Source organism: Opisthocomus hoazin, chromosome 4, assembly GCF_030867145.1.
Source record: "Opisthocomus hoazin isolate bOpiHoa1 chromosome 4, bOpiHoa1.hap1, whole genome shotgun sequence".
NCBI lineage: Eukaryota > Metazoa > Chordata > Aves > Opisthocomiformes > Opisthocomidae > Opisthocomus > Opisthocomus hoazin.
The window spans coordinates 86954412-86975637 of NC_134417.1; the positions used below are offsets into that span (position 1 = coordinate 86954412).

At 37.9% G+C, this 21226-nt stretch overlaps 1 protein-coding gene across 18 annotated transcripts in view; it reads left to right on the forward strand.

Annotated features, from left to right (window-relative positions):
* KMT2C (lysine methyltransferase 2C) overlaps positions 1–21226 on the forward strand; it is a 203103-nt gene that overhangs the window by 120928 nt on the left and 60949 nt on the right. For 16 of the 18 annotated variants that reach the window (XM_075419784.1, XM_075419792.1, XM_075419785.1 and 13 more), the window contains 7 exons: positions 8472–8591; positions 11023–11139; positions 14754–14855; positions 15034–15138; positions 16301–16482; positions 17259–17423; positions 18007–18116. In XM_075419784.1, coding sequence (XP_075275899.1) covers positions 8472–8591; positions 11023–11139; positions 14754–14855; positions 15034–15138; positions 16301–16482; positions 17259–17423; positions 18007–18116 — 901 coding nt within the window. The remainder of the gene's footprint in view (positions 1–8471; positions 8592–11022; positions 11140–14753; positions 14856–15033; positions 15139–16300; positions 16483–17258; positions 17424–18006; positions 18117–21226) is intronic. The other 2 variants (XM_075419797.1, XM_075419800.1) reach the window with 2 other exon arrangements.

Here is a 21226-nt window from a genome sequence, read left to right on the forward strand (position 1 = left end):
CAGAAAGTAATTTAATGTTAAGTGATCGAGAGATCAGACATCATAATGGTTCTCTAGTGAGAATTAAAATTTATTTCAGCTCATGCTTAGAGCAAAATAAAATTTGTTTTAATGCATATACTACAAATGCAGATATACGTAATGCTGTGCCTTTTAACTCTACCTCTTCATCTTTTCCGTATGTCATTCGTATTTCGTTTATTTTCGCTACTATTTTCAAACTGTGTGAACATTTCTGAAACTGACTTTATAGAAAAACCTGCAACAATTGCTGTTTGCATCACGCTGCCAGGTATTATCTTGATCGACATTTTTAATGATGTTGCAAATAATTTGATGGTTTTGTTACATTGGAAAATACCACATAAGAACTGTCTGGTAAAAACCGTGGTTTGACTAGGATTAAATTTGATAAGTGAAATGAATCCTTAAGTCTGTCACTTTCTGTAATGTCTTGCTCTCTGTTCGAGTCATGTAGTCATGGGGATAATAGTTCATCCATCTGTAGGATTTATTTTGTGTTTGCAAAATTCTACACGAAAAGTATGTCAGTGTGACAAATTAGTGTTCCATTTCTCTTCTCGTCACAGTTTATTTTTAGTCTTTGGGACTTGTAGGGTGATGATTTCATCCTTTTCTGAACTTAGTGTTGAAAAAGCTTTTTATGTATTGGACAGTTCTTTCCATTTTTACGTGCTACCTAAAGGTTCAAAATTTTTGGTTCTTAAGAAAAGGTATGACATAATGTTCTGAAAGGGTTAAAAGTGTATATTAAAGTCAAAAAACATAATATAAGAAATTAAATTTTGAAAGTTTTAGGGTATCTCTGGGTTTGTTTATTTTTTTACCCTTACATACAAGCATGTATAAAAAGTTTTACTTAATACTCTATACTGTCTTAGAAATGAAATTTCTTTTCTCAGCTTATGCAAATTGAAGAGGGCTGGGGTTCTTGGACAGTCTAAAATGAATTCAGGTTTTCTGTTGGGGAAGTTTATTCGTCATCTTTCATGTTCCAGTAAGACTTGTATTTATTTTTCTGTGCAATTTCTCCCTGCTCTGCAAGGGAACCAGCGTCTTGATACTGGTAATAAAATCAGTTAACCACCAGAGAACCCAAGGCATGAAGGCTGACCCCAATAGTAAATGCCTGTAGCAGAATAGATATGCATCTTAAAAAACAAAAAAAATCAACTTTAACAGTAGCAATTTGTGTATTCTATGTACAATAAAGTATAGACATTAACCTCTTAATATGTGGTGGGAGTAATGCAAATAAAACTGAGTTGAATTACAGTTTAGAAGTCAGGTATAACACAAAATCCTAGCTGTGATTATAAATCAGTATAATCTGTTCAACAGTTTGCAAATTATATTTTGAAATGAAAAGGTACTTAGCGGCTTAGCAGTACCTGTTGTGGAACTGGACAAGTTACTTGTAAAATTCATGATCTATCTGGTAAAAGGATGTTGGAAGTCTGTGAAGGTTTCTTTTGATTTTGATTATCTTTGTCTTGTGCTTTAAACACCTATTAAGCTGGAACTTTTGTGAAGCGAATAGCAATTTTCTGGTAAAAAAAGCACATGCATACTTTGTTTGAAGTCACAGTACGCCTTCTTGCTTTCCATTGATTATTCAGTTTTAGCACAGATCAGCACCTTGTGGAAATCAGTAGAAACTTGTCTTGAGTAAGGACTGAAAAATAAAATGAAGATCATGTGGATGCTTCCTTAGTGAGAAATACACACTTTTTCTGACCAGTAATCTAATTTCAGCTGAACTGGTTGGTAGAGATTTGGGCTTTGGGATCTTTTTCAGACTCATCGGTCAGCTTTTACTCTTATTCAGGTGATTTTCTGTGTTGGACATGAAGATAGAAGTCTCGTACCAGTAGATGATGTGTCCGTTGAGAAAAGAGAAAAAGCTTGTATATAATAGATGTTTTCTAAAACCAGCTTTATTACTAGGACCTTACTTCCGATTCCACTGAGTTTAGGAATTCTGTGTTTATTTTGCTGCAGTTAGATTTTTCTCGGTCACTGTGCAGTAAGGTATACATCATATGTGCAGAAATACATACATGCTTTAAACAGTGACAAAACTATCTCTGGCGCTGCAAGTTTGCCATGACAACTTCCTACTTTGGGCCTTTGCTGAGGGACTGAAACCTGTCAAATGACGGTCTGTCAAGTATAAATAAGAGATTTAGAAATGTCCAGTTACACGTAGGTGCTTTCCTTCTGAGCAAGATGTAATTGGGGAAAGCCAAGATAGGCAAGACGTGTTTAAGTGTTTTAGCCTTTGAATTGCACACATAAATTGATTGAAGTTTGGTTTGGAGGATTTTTAAAACTATTATTTTTGCTGTAAGTGTTCAGTTTTTTAAAGAATTGTGTACATTTCCAAATCAAGAGCTGTGGATAGGACTAGAAGCCTCTGTATTTATTTGACTGTCAAAGAACACCTTGTGTTTTTATCTAATTCTGCTCAATTTATGCCATCTTAAAAAGTGCACTTTACATATGGTGATCAACCTGACCTAGTTAAAGATGTCCCTGCTCATGGCAGGGGGGTTGGACTAGATGGCCTTTAAAGCTCCCTTCCAACCCAAACCATTCTGTGGTTGTATGATTTTATGATTATTTTGTTAATATTTGTTCTAGTTCTCAGGAGAAAGAATGATACACTTTTCTGATGTTTATTCCAGCAGCTCTATATATGACTTTCTTTATAAGCAACTCATTATGTATGATTTTAGAAACTTGATTCACATATTGGCAAAAGAAAGAAGAGGCCTTATAGCTGTAACTGTCATCTTCCTTCTGATGCTCCTTCTTGCCTACCTTCAGTGCTCTCCAGACCCTTACGTGTGCGGGGGTCTGGTTTGGTTTCCTGTTACGTGGTAATTCTTTCTGGCAGGCTTGAAGGCAACTAAGCAGGTTTTCACCAGGTATAAAAACAGAGAATTTAAACCTGTTGTTTCTTTGTGTCATACTCCACAGACACTTCAAAATGGATGTTTTATCCCAATTCTGGCTTAGGGAGAGCATCATGCAGGTGCTGGCAGCTGAGAAAAGTGCTGCTTTCTGCCATTCCATCTTGGTTCCCATGCCAAGCGTGGCCTTACCGCTGGAGAACGGACATAAACTTAATTTAAAACATTTGAGCCTAACATGACGTTTCAGTGCTTCTTGGTCCGAAGATGATCACATTGATCCATAACATGTAAGAAGTGGGGAAAACAGTTCTGGATGAAAAAATGCTTCTGTGAAGGTGTAGGTGTAGCAGTTCGGAATAAACCAGGTCTCGTGTGGTTCTTCTCTGGGTGTCACTGAAAAGGAGTTTTGCCTTCTCGAAAGCAGGTTAATTTTATGGGTCTGAGGTCTGTTTCTTTCTGTTTAAAACCAAACATAATCCAGTTGTGTGGCTTTGTGTCAGGACCTAGGTTACGCGACACAAATATTACCTTGTGGCTGGAGGAGTTCTTAGTAAGGTATCTTAGACAGCAGTGAAAGAAGAGAGAAAAGTTACACAAATAGGGTTGGGTTACTTTTCTCCAGTAGGAGGTGGTGGCTCCTATGCTTGGTGAAGCTAGCGTTGGCTCCACATCTGCTTTCTTTTGTTGTGCGGAGGAACCGTTACTGCAGAAATAGTTGCTTATCCGGGATTGCGCAGGTTTGGAATAGGTACTTCATGAACAATCTGATTACTCCGTGGACCTCAAAGACAAGCCAGCATTAGCCAGTGTCCACAGGTGGCAATATTCTTCACTTTCTCCTAGAAGGTTTATAACTTTTCATATGTAGCTTACCTTGTTGGAATGTCCTGTTCCTGTTTAAAAAAAGAAATTTAAAAAAATCCATTGCAGTGGGTTTATGGAACTTCGTAGGAAGAAAAATAGGAAAAAAAATTCTCTGCATGCTGAATATATTGCTTCTCAATTTTGTAAGTCACATGCTTCTCTGGACTCAGGGGAATCCATGTAATGGAATAGTTTCTGGTTTGGATTTGTTTTCATTAAATTTAGTGTATTGTGCTGGGCAGTAGGTTGAGTGATTATCACTTTCTTCAAAATCTAATAATACAATTGATAATAAACTGTAGAACTCACTATGTAGGTACAGTTAGACTGGTAGGAATTGCTTGTGCTGGTACAAGCTTATTCCACTTTGGAGAATTGTTTTTTTTCTGTGTCAGCGTAAGAACTCCTGTCAGTAAGGTGTGCTTCTGTCAGCAGTGTTAGGCTACCATAATATCCATACCTTCAGCTACAGGTAAGCTTTAAATCTGCATCCAGCCCAGTGAGAGGACCCTCTGTCTGCCAGGCTTGGCATTTCACTGACTTCCCATGGGGTTTGGTCCCTGGGCTGTCTGTTTTCTGTTATCCTCCTCCATAATGGAGCCAAACTGGTTTTTACATATATCTGAAATTTAGTTGTTTGTAGATCAGAGATAATCAGAGTAGCTGCCAGCGTGATAAAGTTTTTACAGTGCTGTCCTCAGAGTTGTGTCTGTACAGTGTCTTCTCCACTGAACATACAGATTCTTCACCCTTGCTTACAAACTGCAAATTTCTGCCGAGGGCAGGACCTCTCTTTGATCTTTTTAATATTTTTTTTTTCTGAAATAGTAATCTTAAGACAAATTATTCAGTAAGTTTATTGATGACCAATCTGACGTACATGTAATTTGAAGTATATCTTCACAAGAAAAATGGGTATTTTTTTTCTGTGGAGGTGTACTTTGGATGGTATTTGGTATATTCTGTGTATCTGAATTGAATGGATTTGAAATAGTAATTTTTGCAACAGCACTGTGTACTGGAAAGCATAATATGAAGTCAGTAAATGGAGGGGCATTACAATGTATGTGGCATTATAAGCCTGATAGGTAAAGAAGTGAGAATGGTCTGTAGAATAGTACTGAATCGAAATTAATAACCTTCTACTGTTTTTTTAAATCATAAGTATTATTTGAGAATGTGTTCCGTGGAAAATACGATGATTAGAGGTATTTAATTTTCATTATGAAGATACGGTTATACTGCTCACTACATATTTCTGGGTGTTTTAAAAGATTTTTCTAAAATGACACTGGAAGATGCAAAGCACTGTGATGGTTCCGCTGTGTGTTCTTTCCTTGGTATTAGGCTTTTTTGTTGTCTTCAGTTACGTAGTACCACGAAGTATGTTGTTGTAGTGGCAGATGTGGAAAAAAAAAAAGGCGAAAAAGGGTCTTTTTCAAGGATTAGGTTTTGTTATGGTTTTTATGGGTTGTTTTTTCAGTAAGGGGAGCTACATTCTGAACAGATTACATTTTGTTCACAACCCTAAAATCACATTAAATATTAAAATACAAATCCAGGTTTGTGCATTTGTGATTGCAGTAGATTTCATAGAGCGTTAAGCAGCGAAACGCAGTCGGTGGTAATTTAGCAAGATCTCCTGACCCTTGCTGACACTGGGTTTCCTTTTGTTATAATTTACTTGCAGCTGTGTTGTTCCATTCCGAGGACTCAAGAATATGATGGAGAATTAGAACTTCCTGTTTCTGTCACAGTACCTAATTATTGACGTGGTTTTGATGTAAATGAACTGAATAGAACTTTCTCTTCAGTGTTGTGTGGTAATAGGCATTAATTAAAAGCCAAAATATAATTAATGCATCTCTTTGATGTAATTCATTTGTTCGTAGTATTGTGGCAGTGTCTGTTTTTAATTAAGTTTATCTGACCAAGAATTCAAATGTTTCTGATCTACAATAAAACTTGGATTAAATTTCCAATTTAATTCGTAACAATATGGTTCATGAATCATGCACAATTCATTTTGTTTTGCAAGATCATATATTTCATATTCAGATTTAATATTCTGTTAGCTTTTTAATCTTTTGAAAATATTTGGTCACTAGAGAAGTGTATCTTCTTAAAAGGAAAATAATTTTGTATGTCCCAAGTAAGACTAGGTAGTTTTAGTTGTTGATTAAATATTTCAGCATTTTTGAGATCTTGAATTTTGACCCTTGGGCAGCATGTTGCCTCCCTTATAGACTGATGTAAAGACCATTTTTAGGATACACAGATTCTCCATCTGTTGCTATACACATTTTCTTTGAGTGGCCGTATTATACGAGCAGTTACTTCTGATGATGCATTATGAATTTTAGAAATACAGGGAAACTGTAACTAAAATTCAATGGAAGTTTTCAGTTTAACTTGCTGAAATGGAACATTCTGTGATAGTAAAAATATGCATACTGAAGTTAAATTTCCTGTTGCCACAAACCTGCTGATGTAGTTGTTAACTAGCGTGACGGTGCTTAGTAAGAACAGAAGATTTTGACAGGGAACGGATAAATAAACTACAGTGCTCTTGCTACAACAAAATGAGACCAAAGTCTTGCCATTTCTGCCTGGTGGACGTTACTGCAGGCTTGAGGAGTGGGATTCACCCAACTGCAGATATCTGCAGTGTTACAGACCTGCTGTAGTTACCCCGAGGTTCCCATTGGAGTTGCTGGAGAGAAGTAGGGGCGTCGGGTGGGACTAACCTGGCACCTTCCATCCCTGCAGTGAGTTGCCTTCTGCAAGCACCCATTTCCCTTTGCTGGCCATGCAGGGAGCCCAGGGTGGTTCGGCACAGGTAGCGTGTGACGTGTGTCAGAGGAGTCACCCAAGGAGTGTGTTTGGGTAGGTGTATCAAGCCTCCTGTGTCTGTGGAAGCTTGCTTGCTTTCTTTCCACCCATTTCTGACTTGGTGCGGTCGTGCCCAGGTCATGTCATGTGTATTAATGCCCTGACGGTCCTGGATGTGAGCGAGGGCTCCTGTCCATCTCTAGGCTTGCAGGTGCAGAAGGTTTCTGCTCAACACTGTTCCCCTGTTAGAGGTTGTTCATCCTTGTGATCTGCTGAGTTGTCTGCGTGATGACCATCTAACTGAAGTCAAGCAGAAAGCAGGGATAGAAGAATCGTACAATGTAAGCTGTTTAATGAAGCACACTCGCTTTATCCCAAGTAGAGGGGAGCAGATGCTGGTGCTAGAAGTTCAGCTGGAATATTTTTTGGAAGCGCCTTGGCAGAGGGATGACAGTGATGGGAAGTTGACAACACAGAGGTGATGATCTGGCCACTAAGCAGTTCATAGGTTGTGTGTCTACATACCGCATTGTGTGGACAAAACTGTAAAGCGGTTGAGTTTTTTGGTTTTGGGGGGGTTTTTTTGAAGTGCTGTATTGTCCATATTCCCTTTCCCATGCAGACATAGCTAAATTCTTAGAAAGCAGATTTGTGCTGAATACCACCGTGTCCACACTGTGGGTTGTACCACTTGGACAATGTTGAAATTTTTAAAATGCCCCTTTTATGCGTAATTAGGCTTTTAGGTCACTTGGCAAATTTTTTCGTTTGGATCTGTTGTGCCAGTTTGAATACTGAGCTGTCTGAGCAGCCATAGGTTACTGCCTACCCAGCTCTGCAAGCAGAAGACCTCGTATGAGATTTTCCTCATCTGCTTGAGGGTAAGCGAGATGTTGGCTCATACGTTCATCAGGAGATGGAGCAGACCTGGCTGTGCCTTACATGGATTAGGGTGGTCTTACCCCTACTCAGGGTTCAAGAAAGTCTTCCACAGATTTTAATGTGTATGAGGAGGTTCAGCGTTTTTTTTTTTCTTGTTCATCTTAGCATTTTGTTCTTCTTTTGCCATATTTGTTTTGACAGAGTTGTACAATATCTCACCATGGTGGGAACTATATAAATAGAGATAATAATCAATTAGGAGTCTGTAGGTACACCAGATGGATGTATATTATTACAGATATATAACAATGTGTTAAAATTTGATACCAAGCATAACATGAAAACACTGGGCTTTCAGTAGTGGGGTTTTATAATGGCTTATTTGTGGCAAACTTGCAGGAGAGAGATACTTTGTTAATTACCATGGCTATTTTTATTTTCTTTTTTGTAATGATTTATTTATATTCCTCTTGTTTCACACACTTCTCAAACTAGTTGTTGCCGTGATTGTCAGTAGTTTAAACTCAGAAGTCGACTAAGGCCATCTGTTCTTTCAAAATGTGATTTGAAGTGTAAAAGGGGATGTTACCAGCTCAAACTATGGTTGTCTTTATTTGATGCAATAAAATTTAGGGATATAACTTGTTGTTATGATTGCTTGCTTTCGATTTGTATTATGATTTGTTTATAAAACTCATTTTGTTGTACTTAACTATCAGTCAGAGGTTAGTATTTGTTTTAGTGTGTGTTTCAATAAAAATCTAAAAATTTCCCACCTTCCTTTCACTCAGTGAACTAATTGACTACTTAACGTAGAAATGCCTATGCCTGCATGTGCTTTGCTTTTCAGATTTTTTTTTTGTTGCTTGCTTTTTCTCCTTTTTTTTCTTTTTTTTTTTATTTTTTTATGTTGCGAAGTTTTATACATCTATTTTCTCACCTACCGTATCCTAGGGGGCTTGGAGTACCAATAATACAGTCAGCCCACCTTCCTGGTCCCCAGACATTTCAGAAGGTCGGGACATTTTTAAATCCAGACAGCTTCCTGGCAGTGCCATTTGGAGCATCAAAGTGGTAAATAATTTGAATTTATTTTCATGTGTCCGTTGCTGTCTTTCTACTGTAGAGACTAGTGATGAAATTCTGTATCGCAGCTGAATTAATCTTCCGTTCTATTTACTGTTTAAGGCCTTTAAAAAATATTGAAACTCTGGAGCTTGAAGGTTAAAAAAAGTATGCTTTCCGGAGTGTACAGTGTGGTGGCATTGCCCTGATTTTCAAAGGCAAAGAGTAGCTTGTATCACTAATTTTTTGTGTGTGTTGAGTACTTCACTTTTTGTGGTTGGCTTTACATAGCTGTCAAAATAAATTATCTGAGAAGGAAAATGTCCGTAAGACTGGCAGTAAGTAAAGCCAGGCATGGAAAGGAGCAGAGGTCTGAAGGGTGACTTGAATTTGTTGCTGTGGAGAAATCTTGCAGAGTAGATTTGAAGTGACATAGTTTTTAGCTTATGGGGGAATAAATAGCAACTTTCCTACCTGATTAGATGGACCAAAGCTTGTATCCACAGTGACGTTTACCATTAAAACACCTGAAGAAACTAAGTGGAATTATTGTTTTTAAATAAAGGCAAAAAAAGCTAAATCATGAAACACTGACAAATGGCTGTAGCTTCCCAATGATTTATTTTCATCTCACTTTAACTCTCATGCTAATTTTGTTTTAATTTGACATTAGCTTAGCTTTTGCTGCTTCAAGCATTAATTTTCAGCTTAATATTCGGCATTAACATTGATACAAGTATCTGCTTATTCCTTTTACTAGTTGTGTGAAAATAACAATACTGATACCTGGTCTGAAAGAGACAAAGTAAGAAATGTGCCAGAAGAGTTTACATCTGAAAAAATTGATGCTTGTATGTCCTGTGTGTGCATATGTATTAACTCCATATATATGTAAGGACAACATTTTATGTTTCATTTTAGTACATACAAATACTTCAGCCATCAGTAGCATCCTTCCTTTCACTTCCTGAAATAGCTTTGCGTGACATTACCTTGTTGTGTAAGGTAATTCCCATTAATCGATGGATGTTAATAAAATTTAAACATTGGGATGCTTGGGTTCTTCCTCTAATTATGACCATAAACTTCTGTATCTTCTTTAAAACAGGAGTGGGCAGATTTGGAAAGCACTGTTGGTAGCAGTGAGCACATAGTGCTGCTTTCCATCCAGGGAACTCCTGTCTCTGTCAGTAGAGACCGTTCATGTCTGCTGGCGACACCATCCCCAGGGAGCTTTGTGGTTCTGTCAACATTGTTTTATTGAGTAAATGTTTTGACTTGGTATTAAAAGTAGTTTGCAGCAAACGTTTGGATACAGACACCGTAACTAGATGCTTTGTGAATGGAGTCGGGCTGTATTAGGAGCCAAGTTTATTCACAAGTTTGAAATGCAATAAATAATCTCATTGCTTATTTTGTTGTTAGAAAGGGGCTTGTTTGAGTATGTATCATAATTATTGTCATTTATACAGATCAGAGGCTCTGAAACATGTTGTAAAGGTGTCTGACATACTAGCCAGAACTCAGGGACATAGCTGATATGTTCTGTTTCTTTCTGGAAAAATACTAAGGCAGATTAGGGATCCTCTTTGTGTTTAGTTCATTTTGAAATAATAATTAAAAAAAATAATGAAATTTAAACTACAACACAGTATTGAAATTAGGTAATTCTTATTAAAAACTTACTTGCTTTTCCACAGTTCTTTGTAGTTGAACATACTGTGAATACTCCAGAGCACACAAAGCTGCAACTGTTTGTCTGCATCTAAAATAAGGAAGAGGGGAGAAGAAGCTGTCTAAAAATAAACAGATATTTTCTAAGAAAAACATCATATTATGGGAAGTGTTGATCTGAGTGTAGTTGATATAATTATTATAAAAAGCTCTCTGTGTATCTGCTGAATTAAGAGAGTTTGGTGGAGCCAGCTCCTGCTTCGCTTTGGGAGCAGGACTATGTCCTAATAAATTGCAGTGTTCTCTTATTATTCATAGCACAAGGAAAGCATCTATGAATGCAAGTAATAAAGTGTCCAGACCCTACTCAGAAGTCCGATGACTATCTGAGCTGACTGTTTAAAAAGAAAAGAAAAATGAATCAGAGAAGAGGATATTTATTTTGAATACTTTGCAACTGTGGGGAAAATAAGCAAACACATTTCCGTATTTCCAGTTATTCCTGAAGAGAAAATAAACATTTCTGATTTTGACTGCTTTCTCACTGGTGGTAAAGGTGATCATATTATGTCATGTAAGTAGTTAAAGGTATTTCACAATGATTTATGCAGTGACTTGATGTCTATGGCCTAGTGTGCTCATACTCACTTGGAATCATAGGGTGGTTTTTTACTTCTGTTTTTCCCTAGATGCGTTGAACAAATTTGAATCCCATATAACAAAAGAACTTCAGATTGCATTTAAATTGTTATCTTACATTGAATAGGGCCGTGGATCAGGATTCCCAGGGAAGCGGAGGCCACGTGGTGCAGGTCTTTCAGGAAGAGGTGGCAGAGGTAGATCAAAACTGAAAAATGGAGTTGGGACGGTAGTCATTCCAGGGGTAAGAACATTTGTTTTTAAGTCATATTGCAGACTGTTAATTTAACATAATTTTATTCAGCTGTAATTCTTGTATTAAAATACTGTGTAAAAACCAAAGAGCTCTAAAAAGCACAGTTATTTCATAAAGCCTGGCTATTACTAAGTGTTTGTGATGAAGAACTAGAGCACTGTAGCTGAATGGACCTGATTCAATTTTATGCTGGACTTGCCACTTAAAGGGCCAACTGTTGGGAGTCTTGAGTACTCCTTCCATTTACTCGGGTGGAGGACGTGCTAGGTAAAGGCAGCACTCACTGGAACAACACAAAAGAGAAGAGCATGGCTTGTGCATAAGAACGTAACAGCAGCCGTAGCAGATCAGGCCAGCGGTTCTACCCAGGGGAAGAGCTGGGGGAACAGTGCAGAAACGGAACAGGGCTGGAGAAGGTGACACCTCAACAGTTTGTGTCCTGGGGACTTGATGGTCTGGCGATGGTGTCTTTGTCTTGGGCAGCCTGTGTTGGACCTTTCTTTCATGAATTTGTCTTTTTAAAAACTTTTGGTAACCATGTTAACCTTTTTTAGTTCTACAGCTCATCAGCCTGCTGTTTTAAATTGCTGTCTGCTGGTTTCATTGCCTGCTCCTCAGTGCTCTGACGGAAGAGGCAATGGAGAGCTGTTTTCTATTTGCCTCCCCTGTCCATGCCACTCAGTTTCTGTAGATCTCCAGCATTTCTCCTCCTTTTCCCTATGCTCTTTCCTTGCTAGTCTGGAGAATCCCCGTATTTAGTATTGTTCCTCGTGTGGAAGCTATTCCGTATTTTTGATTATCCTGGTCAGTTGTTTTGTCATGTTTGTGTTTTCACTTTGTGGACTTTGAGCTGCGATTTTATAGCACAGCACTCAGGTTTATGAAGTTCTTGTGCAGTTCTTCCCAGTTGTCTGTCGTTTTTTGTTACTCTTAATATTTTAATACTGTTGGCAAACTTTGTTACTTTGCTCCTTGCTTGATTTTTCAGATTGCATACGAGTATGTTGAACGCAGCCTGTAACAGACATCCCTGTCAGATTTCCACTAGTGCTATTCTCCCACATAGAAAAATGACAATTTATTCTACTCTTTGTTTAGTGTCTTATGTCAGTATAGGGACCATTCCTCTAATTCTATGTCAGTGTACCCTTTTTCAAGGAGCATTGATGGAGGACTTATCCAAAAGAATCTGGCAACAAAGTAAGTTACATAACTCCGATTTTGCTGTCCCCAGGCTTGCTGACTCCTTCAGAGAGCTCTGATAGATCCTAATTTAACATGATTAACTCTTTCTTGAGTCTTTAACAAAATAGAATATGTATCAGTGTGGCTGCAAGTTCTCTGTTATGATCATAAGTCAGATACTCTGTAGGGCGGTATATGGCTTCCCCCCAGAAACCTTGGAGAATATGGTAGCTAGATTTGCCATCTCCCATTCCTACAGCACTGATTCTAAGCAAATTGTTGCTCACTGCAATTGGTAGTTAAGCTATTTCATACCTGAAGTCCTTTTAAAACTCTTAAATCTTACACACTCCTGGTCTGCTCCTCATAAGAAGAGGGATTTTGGTATGAAAAACTGCTGGAAATGTGGACTGCAAAAATTTATAGGTTTTTTTTTCCTGCTATGGACTTGGCTTCTTTGAACATTCCTTTAAAAGTTTGATTACCAATCAGCCCAGCAAATTTTGAGAGGCATGGTGTTCCTCATGTTCAGAGAAGGACTTACTCATTTTTCTTTCTTTATGAAGAGCTACTTTTTTGTATTCTTACATAGAATCTGTTTGATTTTATACTGCACTGCACCACTTTTGCTGCCTGTATAATAATTTCTTGGATTACTCTTGTATTTGTGATGTGGATTTTATAGGAAAAACTCCTAAAAATTTTTGTAACTGAACAGAGGATATTGAGTTAGGTAAATTGCTATAAATACAAAATGGACACCACTCTTCACAATTTCCTGTAGAATATTGATCCTTTGACTCGTCAGAGTTCTAGAGCAGAGATGTGGCTGTTTTATGATAGATGAAGGCATCAATACCAAGAGACAAGCCTTTTGCCAGATAAATGTTTGAAATGTGAGTATTTTCGTTCCCTTTGCACAAACTGATTCTTACTCAGCGTGGGATCACGACCAGTGAACAACTGCACAATTTTGGAAATATCTTGGTATACCTTGGGAAAGAGGAAGAAGGTGGCTACAGGTTAACGCAAGCTGGGTCGTGGCTCGCATTAAGCAAGCATCAAAATCAAAATTGCGGTGATTCAGACCTTCAAATTCTGCTCCTTTGTGTGTGCAAGCAATTCCAAGAACTTTGTGGAACCTGTGGATATACCTGCGAGGGAAAAGCTCTCCCTCAACGTATCAAGAGGTGTTTCAGGCATTTTTTGGTTGGTTAGTTAGTTACAGCTGCAGTGCTCTCAACCATACAGTAATTAAAATGCATTAACAATATATCCTCTTTTTAGCTGTTTCTCGGTAAATGCTGATTCTCAGAGGATCAGAAGGATTCGTGTAGCTGTTGTAACGATATTTACGTTTGTCTCTAGACCGATGTTTGGATTTGTAAAATATTTATTATTTAAACAAGTATGTGCATAAGACTTAAACTGTATTTAAAGTAATCCACATTTATAAAATGAGAATAGCTGGTAAAACAAAGTTCTGTTTCTGTATTGTGTATTTGTTCTTGTATATGGAAGTATGTGCTGTTATCTTCCAAATTTCCATGGCTGCTAGTGGTTCAGAGAGTAAATAGTTGGGCCTGTTAATTTAAATTCATGGAGAGCAAATTCTGCAAAGCAAGATTTACATGGAAGTCAGAACACAGTCGAAGTCTTTTTTTCTTGTTTTTCTTCCTGGGAAGCTATATGTACATGTATGTGCTGAATTAGTAAAGGACAGGTCAGAGTAACAATCTCTTGGTCAAAAGGAGAATGACATAAGAGCTTATATATTGAGACCAAAACAGCCATTTCAAGTTCAGTGCAAGTTTTTATGGGCAAGATAGATAAGTCTCATAAGGAAACTGCTTATTGAGAGTATCTTAACTATTGAACCTTTAGAACTCTTGCTTATTCCTCTAACATACTTGGAACGTTAGGCAAACCACATTTTGGGCAAGAATGGACAAATTACATTTCTGCAATTGCTCTTTGAATTAATACTCAAAAGTATGTCACTGCAATTAACTTCTCGATGAGAAGAACTTCAGTGTTTATATGTGGGGAACAGAGCAGACTGGTCACAGTATGACAATTTCTGCTTAGTGATTTTTTTTCGTAGACTACCTCTTTCCTTCCATTTCCACTTTAAAGTGCAATGGGGTAATGCGTAAAGGTGAACAAAGGAGAAGAAGAGAATGTGTCTTTAAGACTGATACAATGATGATGCTTGTACTGATTTGAAAATGTGAATTAATATAATAATTTCTGATTAAGGTAGCTTTTTATGAAAGTTCATAATGTATGAATAAATATTTGCAAAGCTTATATTCTCTGGTTCTATTAAAAATAAACATTTTTAGAAAAGAAATTTCCTCTTATGTCTTAGAAAAGGTGATGTGCTTGCTATTTATGTGGTGTGGTTTTTTTAATAGGTCACAACTATGGATGTTTCATCTAACAAAGATGAGGAAGAAAACTCAATGCATAATACAGTTGTCCTCTTCTCCAACAGTGACAAGTTCACTCTGCATCAGGTTAGGATAATAGTTACTGTGTTTTAATTTTTTTTCTCTACTTTTAATTAGAAAAAGTAAATGAATGTCTGTGTTAGGAGTTAAATTATACAGCAAGCTGGCTGGATTTTGCAGTGAAGTATTTTCAGAATTTAGTGTCTGGCATGTGTTGCAAATCTGCTGTTTCCTATCATTTCAGGATATGTGCGTGGTTTGTGGGAGTTTTGGCCAAGGTGCAGAGGGCAGGTTGCTTGCCTGTTCTCAATGCGGTCAGTGTTACCATCCATACTGCGTCAGTATTAAGGTGAGTGCTTTTGTTACATAAAAAAAAATACTTGATTACACTGTTTTCATATTGTACTTTAATGGCACTATGCTGCTTTTGGTTTTGTGATAATTAGGGGAGTCATTAACTTGTTAGATATTCATCGGCTAATGTGACCATTATTTGTATGCGACTTGTGAAAGACTTTAATTAAATGTCGTTTTACAGTATGCATTGCCTCAAGAGAAATTAACCTTTTGCTAATTTCACAACCACAAATAGCACTGATTATCCAGCAGTTGGTTAAAATATCAGTTTGAGATATAAGCTGAAAACCTAAATACAAGCAGAATTTAAAACAAAGAAAAAAATTATTCGGCATCTTAATTTACTGGGGCATAAGGTTTAGTTGACTCAGTTTGTCTGTTGGCTGTCAGAATTGACAGCAGTTGGAGTGGTTAATTAATACATTTTACATTCATTCGTCTAGGAGAGAATGTGTGAAAATTAAATTTGAATGGTATAAGATGACTTAGCATGCACATAATAAGCTATTTACTGCAATAAATACACTATACACTTAATTATAGAAGTATATCTATGTCAAAGTGGGATTTTTTTTAAACGTGTCACAAAACTTTATTTTAAATGTACTTTACAAAATGCCATATGTGTATTTCATGCAACTGTAATTTGGCTTTGTGTTTATATGCTACGCTTACATTATATATTGATTACAGTAAATTAGTTGCTTGCTTCAGATGACTAAAGCCGCAGCACTGGTTACCACAGATAATTTAGGAAAGGTAGAGAATTTGTATTGACCTCAATCCTGGCTTTACTAAGTAGCTGAAAAAAAGCAGCCATGTGCTCTTCTTCATGCCTACAGGACCAGGTACTCCTCTAAGGAATAAACTCTCCTACATGTATATCCAGTGCAGTATATATTATCTGGTGTGCTAGTTTATGCAAAGAAATTATATTGTGGAACAGTATCAGATGTCAGTAGTTACAGTTTCTTTCTCTTAAATCCATTCCCATTTATTGAGGCTTGAGAAAGTCTAATTGATAAACAGCTCCTTGCGATGCGGATAGCGTGCCCAGAAGAGCATCCTGTGTGCCACTGGCCAGACCTTAATTTGTACAACGATCGTACTTCATAGAGCAGTCTTTCAAATAATTTTCACCTTGCCATTTGCAGATTACTAAAGTGGTGCTTAGCAAAGGTTGGAGGTGCCTGGAGTGCACAGTGTGTGAAGCCTGTGGGAAAGCGACGGATCCAGGGAGACTGCTTCTCTGTGATGACTGCGACATCAGCTACCACACGTACTGCTTAGATCCACCCCTGCAGACAGTTCCGAAGGGAGGCTGGAAGTGCAAATGGTGTGTTTGGTTCTGGGCTTAGAAATATTGACTGTGGGCCTCTCTTGTTTCTGCTGTCACTTCATATTTGCAATGTCCATTGAACTGTAATAATGTTTTAATTGTATTTGTCAGGTGTATTAAAGGAAGCAAAATACTTTTGAATTGTTTTATTCAATTATCAATTTAGTAGAGAAACTGTCATCTCCTCTTAATACTATTTCTTCATGCCAAAAAGCAAGTAAGTAGAGATGGACAAAAGTTTTCTTTTGAAACTCTTAGCCAAAAAAAATCCAAATTACATTCATCAGAATGTTCATTCCAGTGTTCAGCTGGAAAAATGAATGGGTGCTTCACCAAATTGTTCTTGAAATAAAACCCTCTGAGAACCATTCATGTTCCCCGAGTGGAACACAAACAGAATAGACCTCTCACATGGCTGGGTCTCCATATCTCAAAGTCAATGGCAACTGGAAGCAGGAACTCCTCTGACCTGTTGAGCTGTTACAAACGCCCGTCTGCCAGTTTCTGCAGATAGAAGGGAATTCTTACTTAGGAACTTTCTTTAAAAAGTATGAAAAATGTTGGTAATGTTCTAAAGTGAAATAATACTGTTTTCATTCAGTTGAAATATTGCCTGACCTGAAATGAGTCCTATTCCCTCCCTCCCCTCCCCCCCACAGTGGTTAGTAATCTAAAACATTAATACTCACCCCGTTCTAAGTAGGAGAGTTTTAAAGCCACGAAGTAATCTTCCTGTGAATTGAAACTAATAGATCATTTTGTCTGTTCTGCAGGTGTGTTTGGTGCAGACACTGTGGAGCAACTTCTCCAGGTTTAAGATGTGAATGGCAAAATAATTACACACAGTGTGCTCCCTGCGCAAGTTTGTCTACCTGCCCAATCTGCTATCGCACTTACAGGGATGAAGAGCTTATAATTCAGTGTAGACAATGTGATCGGTAAGGATTTCTAATATTTTACAGGTTTTTCCTGTTTAAGGCTTATTTTATTTTTTTTCTGCTAATTTAAATGCGTAAAGATGAAGGGAATGGTCTTGTGGTAAAGAGCACTGGACTGAGTCTCAGGAGTCCCTTCTTAGTTCATTTGTAGTTGTACCACAGACTTAACTGTATGACTCTGGGCAAATCAATTGATCACTCTGTGCCTCATTTTCCCCCTATGAAAAAATAATTTGCCTCGCAAGACTATTGTTGTGAGGCTAAATCTAGATTACATTGTATCAAGTAAGTAGTTAAAGTGATTGCAGTATAGGGAGAAAATGATAATACTAAGACATATTTGCTTCTGGGACATTGTTTTATAGAAATTTCCTTCCTGTGAAGGGATAGAGGTAATCTGGTACTGTATATACAGTATTTAACACACCACTGTAGGGGATTGCTATATATGGAGAGCCCGATTCATCATTTCTCCCTAAAAGAATTTATTTCACATTTACTTGGACCATATACTGATATTTAGGTCTCCTAAAACACCACATATTTCCTTTAAATTGTATTTTTTCCCCCACTTAATTTCTAGATGGATGCATGCAATCTGTCAGAACCTAAACACAGAGGAGGAAGTGGAAAACATAGCTGATATGGGTTTTGACTGTACCATTTGTAGGCCATACATACCACCAACAAACGGTAAGAAGACAATTGAAACCAACGACAGGACTGCACACTGCAATAAATAGGTTTGGGAATGTGTTACGGTTCTTTTCTCTGGTAGAGATTTGGCTCATGATAGAAGCAAGATTTTTCTTGTTTATTTTAAGGGCCTTCTGGAAGTGTCCTCAGCTCTTTTGCACCTTGTAGTGATTGGCTGCAAGGCCAAAGAAAACCTAACAGAGGGATTTCTGGATAGATTTATTGAAGATAATTTGGGTAACTTACTAAAAGCATTTGGTATTGAAAAGGTAAAAGACCTCTCACTTTGTCAAGTGGAAGGAAGAAAGCCCAGTTCTCTAAAGTTACAAACTGCAGAAGAATCTGAAAATCAGTTCCAAGCAGAAAAACTTTCTGTATTTCAATACTTTGAGGTGGTCTGAAGCAGCAGTAGCTGTAACAACAGTCCATATAAACATTTTTCCCCTCCTCCCTCATGTTGTAGTAATGCCACTCCCTCAGCTCTCCCAGTATTTAAGACCAGTGCTTCCATCCCTAGCTGTGGTTTTTGAAAGCATTCGCCATGCTTGGGAGTTGCCACTTTCTTGTGAGTTAAAATGTACAGTACTTTGCTCTTCTCCACACAAGTTATCAGTGAATATATGCACCAGCTTCCTTGTTAGTCTGTACCATGTCGTTCTGTAGCAGCGATACTTCAGGAGCTGAGGTTGCTGCATGTTTCTCTTTAAGCTCAGCTACAGGGTCTGGTTCTGTGGGATGGTACTGATTCATGTTCCTGTGAGTGGCCTGTTGGCATTTAGATTGGCCTATTATCTGATTTATGGTCTTGCTGCAAGGGTGGTAGCCCAGGTCTGTTTTCTCTGTGTGTCAGCTCACAGGAGTTTCTGCTTCAGTCTACTACTTTAACAGAGCATTGACAGCTATACCCATTTTTAGCCTAATAGCACGTTAAAGTGCTCATATTAACCCTTTGTGGGAGTGTCATGAGAGTATGGTAGATGGAAGGTACAAATGTTTGCCATATACACCAAGATGATGTCAGTAAGATTTGCTTTCCTGATAAAGATTGGCAATACCATGAGGCATGCATGTGAGAGGTCTGCCAAGAAAAGTTTAGTAGAGCATCTGATGTCCCGTTGCACTGGCACATCCTCATAACAGTGTGGCAGTAATGGTAACTAACTGACTTGACCTTGGCGGTTTGTATGCTCCCTTGTCAGCTACACATGGCTGAGGAACACTTCCAAGTATCCCACTTTTACCACTATTAGAAGTAAGAATGACTTACGATTATGTATTGCTGCAAGTCACTTCAGTTTTGAGATCTACTTTCACAAATTCAAAAAGAAAGAGGTTTTGTAAGCGGGAAAAACAAGAAACTTGCAGATATAACACAGGTTTTTGTTTGTTTTGATAATAAGCTTTGGGCACTTAAAACAAAAAGGTCCAAGAAAGAAATACTGCCTCTTCCTTTCTCTTTGTGAGCTGGCAGAGCTACCTTTTAGAGGAAATTAAAGCCCATAATACATGAGATGGAAAAACTGCACATGATGGCATCAGCGATGTTTCACTTCAGGCATAATCTGGTCCCCGAATTAGTCCTTCTTGCACACCTTCAGGAGGTTGTATTGCTTAGATTTGTTTTTGAGGAGAGGAACCAGTCCTGCAAGACCTGTTAGGGAGTTCCCAAGCTTTCTTTGCAGGTTTTTTCCCACCTTTTCTTATAAGACAAGTTTATCTGCTTATTCTTTCATGTTTTGACTCAGTATATATAATACCTCTTTAACACATGTACCTTTGCACAGTTGCATGTCTGAATATGTCATTTGATGCATGTTCGTAGAAGTACTTGCATGTACTTTTATATGAAATGTTTCAGTCTTTCATTAATTCTTCTACAACTCCTTTGAAAATTTTTAATGATTTTTTTGTTTTGAGGTGAGAATAATTAGCATTTGATAAACTTAGAGAAACAAAATTTGGTTAGTGCTAGAAAGCATCTTAAAATGCACCATGTTGTGGGTTTCTTATTGGGATGGTTCTTGGTCTTTCGATTTGATGTATCACAGAGAATATGAATGTGTTGCAAGTATTATTACAGACTTTTTAACTACTGTCTTTGTAGAAGAAGCAAGAGCCCCTCAACCTGGTAAATTAGCAGTACATTGCAGGTTTACTGTTGATGAAGAGTAAATACTTCTAGCAAGTAGGTGTTGAGAAAGAGCTTCCGTTTTTCTTGCTTCAGAAAATGGAAACTTTTAAATTTGTAAGAGCTCTTCCCTGTCTCATCGTAAGAGCATCAGATGTGTATCTGATAATCTTACGAAGTTATCTTCTTCAGGAAACAGAAACGAGAAATGTTTTTTATGTTCTTGAACATACATAAATATCAAAAGCCAGAATGTGGTAAGATGTGCACCATAGTAGTATGCCATAAATCTTCATTACCAGATTTTTTTGAAATAAACATCTCTAATCAGTGTTTCATCAGGTTCCTTTTAGTGTAGTCTCCAGTTATAACTTACGTCCCCCAGCATAATGCTGTGCCTTGTAGAAATTTTTTTCTAATTTAGATTGCTTGAATATTATCGTGACTAGGTACTAGCAGCTGCTCTAGGTAGCAGCAGCTTTTCCTCTGTGCTGTAATTCCTGCACATTCGGGAGAGCTGTGCGCGTCTCTCATCGACGTTCACTCCTAGACAAGCAATTCTCAGCCATCTACCCATCACTTCTGCCTTGTACACCCCATCTGCAGATATCATCCCTTCCTCGCTTACTCCCATCCTCTCTCCCTCCACATACTTCAGCTTCCCCCTCCATTGGTGCTTTTCTGCTTTCTCTGCGGGAGGCAAAGGGACCCACTCTGCCTGGATTTTTTTAGCTAGCTAGAACTGATCTGGTGACAGTTTCTGGGCGCTGCCTGTGGGTCTGCATTCCTCCTGTGGCTCAAGCAGGCGTGCCTACAGAGCCAGTGAGGAGGTCATATTGCTTAGAATTCAGAGGTGCTCGATACTGCCAGTGATAATGCGTATTATGGCTGGGAGCCTCTGTTGTACAATTTTAATGAAACTGAGTTAAATTTTTCTTCATTCTGAAACTTCATTCTATGTACTTTACAAACACCGGAT